The sequence below is a fragment of the Pundamilia nyererei genome, unplaced genomic scaffold, assembly GCF_000239375.1.
Source record: "Pundamilia nyererei isolate P.nyererei 1_Seehausen unplaced genomic scaffold, PunNye1.0 scaffold00105, whole genome shotgun sequence".
Lineage (NCBI taxonomy): Eukaryota > Metazoa > Chordata > Actinopteri > Cichliformes > Cichlidae > Pundamilia > Pundamilia nyererei.
Window position 1 is genome coordinate 1,795,628 of NW_005187506.1, and position 6,228 is coordinate 1,801,855.

Here is a 6,228-nt window from a genome sequence, read left to right on the forward strand (position 1 = left end):
CCAGGCGTTGCCTCTGCGTCCAGGTTAGAGTTTCTCTCCAGGGAAAGTTTGTGTTTCAGAATTGCTTTCCACCGTCTCCTTATTGATTAGACGAAAGCGGCATAAACAAAACCTGGTAGGTAGAATGAGAAGAAAAACAGACTATAGTGGTGACTCAGACTCACACGCTCGTTTTCTTGCCGAACTAATTAAATTCACACTTGAGCGGTCACATCCCTGACTTTATGATGCCGACACCGGGAACAGAAATACGGTGGCTGTAATAGTCCAACCGTCGTTCACCCTGCAACAAATGAAGCTGGATTTAGACGTACATAAACATACCTCGCTTAGAAGTGTCCTGTTTGTTTTTTATACCGTCTGTATGGCCGTTCTTCCTGAGTAACACTGAAAAGGAAGAATTAACCCTGAAGCGAGCTCACCGAGCTGCAGGCCTCAGGACCGACCTCAGCAGCTTCCTGTTCTCTCATGTCTGAGTGGACGGGGACGGCGTGTGACTCATCAGGTCATGTGATTGGATGTGTTACGCGTCACTTTGATGTTTGTCTGAAAACATAATGTAAATGATCTAAAATAATTCCCACAGAAAAGAGCTGCATAGTTTAAAACAAAAGCCCAGGTTTGTGTTGCTCGTCTCTGCTTTTTATTTATTCAGTGGTCGCACCGTTTGCAGTCTTCTGCTGTGATCCGTGGATCCTGAATCCTGCCAGAGGGCATCGGGGGAACAGCTGCCGGGTCCTTTCAAGCTCTCGGGGTCTTCCTGAGGCAGCGCCGGGTGCACGCCTCCTGTCAGCGGGGCAGATTAGGCTCGGTGATGTGCCGAGCTGTGTTCGTGGCCTTATCGTCCATGCTGTATCACACGATGAAGCCACCTGTCAGAGGGAGCTCCAGAAAAGTCACCTGGGGTTTAAGGGGTCAGTATGAAGGTCTTTAAATGCCTGAGGTACAAACTGTGGTGGACTTGCAGTTTGAAGCTACTCACCACTGAGTTGTTGATGAACGTCAGAGCTTGATGCTTCATGGTGTGGACCAAGTGTAAAAACCTCAGGCTGAAACTGACACCGGTGATCTAAGGAGGGCAATAAAACGCCGGCTGTAGTCCTGCTGAAATGTCAGCTGCATAATAAGTGGAGCGTGGCGAGCGTTCGCTGGATACTCGTTAGTGTTGTCACACACGGAGCGCTAATGAAAGGCTGTTAACTGTAAAAGGCTGCGGAACAAAAGGAGTCGTGGTCGCGGACCAGAGCGGGGAACGCGCCTGCTGCAGGAACGTGGGTCAAACCCACAAACGAGAAACTGTTCGACATGAACAGGCGGGAGAGAGAGGCGTGAAACGGCCGCAAGACAACAGGAGACGATGGAGAGTGAAGAGAGCATGAGTGTGAAAAGTCAGTGAGAGCAGAGAAAGGACAAGTTCCCTCTAAAAGGCAGGAAACCAGAGCGAGGACGACTGCGGCAGACTGATTTATGGAGCTCACAGATGATGCAACCAAGTGATGCGAAGGTGGACAGCTGAGGTGAAGAAGAGTGGCAGGAGCGAGTGTGCGATGACGAGCCAGAGAATGGATAATAATCTGAATAATGTTGGCAACTGGCTTCTTCTCAGATAGTGTTTATTCACACGCCGCCTGCCAGTGAGCACAGAGGATTGTGGGTAAGGACTATGGCACAGTAAGATCCTGAACACAGACACGTTAAGGCTGCAGAAAGAGTGAGGATGATGCAGATGAGTCTCTTTATGTTTAGGCACCTGAAGTCAGCACGCCACAAACTGCAGTTCCTCTGATGACCACACGAGGCTGGCCCCCAGAGTGCGTCCACCCCACAGACCCTCACGTTAAAATGTTCAACTTTACAGCAGAAATGTAAATGCTGTGAAGCATTTTGTTGTTTCGTGTCATTTAATACACGTTTCTTGTCGTCAGCGCAGAGGAGGGAGGGTGGATGAGCTGGACACAGGATGATGACGATGAAGCTGTCAGGCGGGAGGAAACGAGGAAGAGCTCAGAGGAGGTTCGTGGATGTAGTGAAGGAGCACAGAGGAGGATGCTGGGAGAGGAGGTGGTGACGCCTGCGTCTGAGGTCATTTCCTGTTTTTTCTTTCTTTTTCTGTTTGTTCTGTTGTTTATCTTTTCCAAGCTCGTGTTTTATTTCGTTTTCAGGTCATCTTCAGTTTCTTTGACTTTCTGTTTGTGTTTTTGTATTTCTCACACTGATGTTGTTTATTTCTCTGCTGACATTTTGCATCTATCTGTTGTTTTTGTGACTTTTGTGCATTTTTCTTCCTTCTGCTGTTTTGTCTCATTTACATCTTTTACCTCTTAGCCGCTGAGCTGTGTTTTTGAGGCCCGTCGGACTGATTTCTCCTCCTTTGTGTGTCTGTACCTTTTGTCTCTTTCACGCTTTCGTTTTGTGCTAGTTTTGCATCTCGTTGGAGTCTTTTTCTTTCTTGTGTCGTTTTCTGCTTGTAGAGTCGCTGACTTTGGTGCTTGTTTGTCTTCTTGCTGTAATTGTGTTTCTCCCACTCACCGTGTGGTTGTTTCTGGGTTGTTTGGAGTCTTTTGTGATAGTTTTGCACCTTTTCTTGCATTTTCTGTCTGCCTCTGGTCACTTTGTGCACTCAGACATCAGAACACAAAAAAATGGCAATAAAAGTGTTCAGAAAGTGAAGGAGACACAAAATAAAATACTGTGAAACAACTGGAGATGTTATAAAGGGAAAAGAAATGCACGACAGCAAAGCTGAGAACTACAGAGGCGGTCAGGTATATATTTTTGAACACACATATAACCTATGAGCTCGTTCATAATTTAAGCTCCTGTGGAGCAGGTGGAGGAAAATGTCTCCGCAGTGACGTCAGCAGAGTCTGAAACTATAGATTCAATTATATGGTTTGAACCGAGAGCGGGCTGGACACGACTGTCATTACATTGATTCTGCTCCTGCAGCCTCAGTCCATTTAAAGTAAAAGGAAAGTACGGTGCACTGCGAGCGGGGCGCTGTCATTTCTGCTCTGCTTGTGTGTTTGACACACGTGCACGCACTGTCACATCTGCGTGCACGTGCGGCACGTGTGGATTTACGGAAATTGCTCAAACCCGCCGTCGCGGGCGTCCGAGCGAGCCTGTCAAATGATGCCAAGTGACGCACGGCGCAGCTGTAGTCAAGGAGATTTGCTTCAGATTTAGCACTCTGTGGATGCGAGCAATAAATAAATAAATAACAGCAGGGCGGCCGGGTGGTTCAAGAGGCCATCGGTTACATTAAAGGTCACCCCGTCGCAGCTTCGATCCGGCTCAGCCATCCGTCCCATTATTACCACAGCAATAATCCAGTAATCTGCTAATCAGGAGCTGTTCGGGCACAGCGTGGAAAACTGAGAAGCAATAAAATGGTAAGTAATTTGCAGATAAACACATGTGACTCAAAGTGTTACTATAGCCTTCTGTCTCACTGAAAAGATGCCCACTTTCCTCAGAAAATCCACAAATAAAGCTGGAAATGTTTCCCAGAGGATCGAACACAGAAACGGGAAGCAGTCCAAATCCTTTTCTTTTAAACAAACATCTTCCAAAGTGTCTGCATCAAACGATTAATACCCCTCTGTGATATTTGTAACGATACTTAAAGCAGACTGTCATCTTTAATTAGGACCACGGCTGTCTTCAGTTTATAATCAGCCTCTTTAAATGGAGACGAGTCCTCTGTGGGCGAATTTCAATCAGTAAAGACTCGTTTGAAAGGCATAAATATACATTAAGTGGTTTATTTGATGGCGCATATGATGAAGAAGCTTTTGGTGATCAGACCACACAGTGACGTCCTTATTTTAAGGCGACGATGGTGGTAGAGCTGTTTTTTATTTCAATTTAAATTATGTATGACATGAAGTCTCTTCTCACCTGAATGAGTGATGATTGAACAATTGAGCAATAATTGAGCAGCACTCTGAACGCTGCCTCACTTACTTCCGTCCGACTTTCATCACAGAGCCAACGTCTGCACACTCGAGCTCCGAGATCTTGACACGTTCAAATATCACAAGATACTCGGTGAGTTCAGCTCAGACGCCGTCCCAGAGGTGAGCTTGGAAATCAGGCTGAATTCAAAGTGAAATTAATTTCACTGACTGAATATTCTGAGTGGAAACAGCCTGGCTGATTTTCTTTCTATTAGCAACCACAGCAGTGCAAAACAGACTCGGCAGCTAATTAGGACCAAGCGTAAAAACATATTCATGCATTTATATTCATGTGGTAATGCAACACACAGTTTGCACTTCGTTTGGTGGCATCATTAATGTGCTGCTTACACACAGGTGTCAAACCTCCACACCTCATGCCTTTAGATTTTGCTTCCAAAGAGCCGGACTGTCTTTTTTTTGTTGTTGTTGTTGTTTTTTAAAGTGAGTTCTCCAAATTTCACAACTTTTTTTCCGTCCTGACTCATTTGAAAGTATATTCTTTTGTTTATGAACCTTTGAGTCATTCAAGGTCAAAACGCCTAACTCACTGGAAGAGCCAGTGTTGCATCTACGCATAAGATCAACCTAAAACCTAATCAATGTTAAATTAGATCTAAATTAGATCAAAGATAACGCAGTTTGATTAAAAATAGTATTTTTGCACCAACACAGTGACTCCCAAAGAGCTTTTAGCCTGTAACCTGTTATATCTCTGCAGCGTGTCCTTACACACGTGAAGAAACTGAAGACGTGGAAGAGTAAATGAACAGCATCTGAAATTCATGTTCTTAAGAAACGGGAAGAAATCCGGCAAAACCCTGACACAGGACCTGAGAGATGATCTGCACGTTTAGCTGATCATCAGAAATGTCTCAGTGACTGGCGGCTGTCAGGAAGCCGTTCTTAATAAAGGAAAACTGAGGCATGAAAACTATACAAGAACTGAACTGAAGATCAGAGGAACAGGTCTGATGGAGAGATGGATCCACATAATGGTCAGTATGTAGGAGGAGGTCCAACACTGAGAGTCTGCAGCCATCTGTGAGGCCGGGCGGAGGCTCTGTCATGGTTTCAGCATCATGTCAGTCAGTGGTTTTGGAGATCTTTAATAAACTGATGAATTATGAACTCAGAAAAGGACCACCACAGTCTGATCTGCTATCTGTAAACTTTGATTTTCAGCAGGACAATGATGCCAAACCCTGGCAGTGCAGTGAAATAAAGTGGATATAAAACACACACAGTATCAGTCGTGGATGGGCCCCCCCAGAGCCCGGACCCCAGCATTACTGAAGCAGTGTGGGATCATCCTGACAGAGACATCCTGTCCTTGAAAATGTTTCTAGGCGACCTTCACGACTCTGACTTTAAACACAACGCCTCTCATCCATTGACCGCACCTCTCAGGCATCATCTTTGTGTAATGTGTGGAAATGTAAAGTTTCCATGACTTCTTTATTACTTTTTTCCATTAGAAACGAGCCCACTTCAACCCCAACGTCCAAACCAGCTTTCTGATTCTGAAATCTCGACCCTCTAAGGGACGATAAAACACGCGCAGACGAGTCCTCTGCGTCTGCAGCGCTCCTGGTGTGGGCAAAGAGGTACTGCAACAACATCCATCACAACATCCATCTCTCTCCTCCTCTCTCTCTCCCTCTCTCGGTCCCTCCCCCTTCTCCTTTTTGCTGTTACCGGACAGACCGGAGCAGCATCCCCGCGTTATTGTAGCCAGGCTTCCTTCTGCTGTTCCCGCTGCACCTGCGTGAGCCGCTCGCCCCTTCAGTGAAGCGAACCCACAGCGCGATCACAGCAGCGGTGCGTGGAGCCCGGAGAGGAGGAGACGCGAGTGACCGTGGCCGGGATGAAGCAGGAGCGCACGGACCGTTTCCTCCGGTAAAAGAGCGGAGCAGGAGCCTGGACATCACCGGCGGGAAGCGGAGGCGGAGGAGGGGGGGAATTCGGGGATACAGCCATGGCGACGGGAGGAGGAGGCGGAGGTGGAGGAGTGAGGCGCAGGAGGAGGAAAGCGGGGCTCCCGGGGTTCTGCTGGAAGACCTGCTACTTCCCGCTTTTGTTCTGGGTCGTTTCCGCGTGCGGGGAGGAGAAGACGTTCATCGTGGAGGTGAGTGAGGAGGTGTGCGCGCGTGTGTTAAAGTGGGGTAAACACCCACGCCGTCATCACTCCCCGCGTTAACGGGCGCAGGCTGGAGCAGAGAGTCGTGCGGTCCTCGGGATGTTTTTCACGTCCGTGTCCCCCCCC

The 6,228-nt window shown here is 47.4% G+C and overlaps 1 protein-coding gene across 1 annotated transcript in view; it reads left to right on the forward strand.

Moving 5' to 3' along the window:
* The first annotated feature begins 5,569 nt into the window (after nucleotides 1-5,569).
* mmp24 (matrix metallopeptidase 24) overlaps nucleotides 5,570-6,228 on the forward strand; it is a 70,512-nt gene continuing 69,853 nt past the window's right edge. The window contains exon 1 of the mRNA XM_005740890.2: nucleotides 5,570-6,090. Within this exon, the coding sequence (XP_005740947.1) occupies nucleotides 5,941-6,090 (150 nt within the window). The 5' untranslated portion in view covers nucleotides 5,570-5,940. The remainder of the gene's footprint in view (nucleotides 6,091-6,228) is intronic.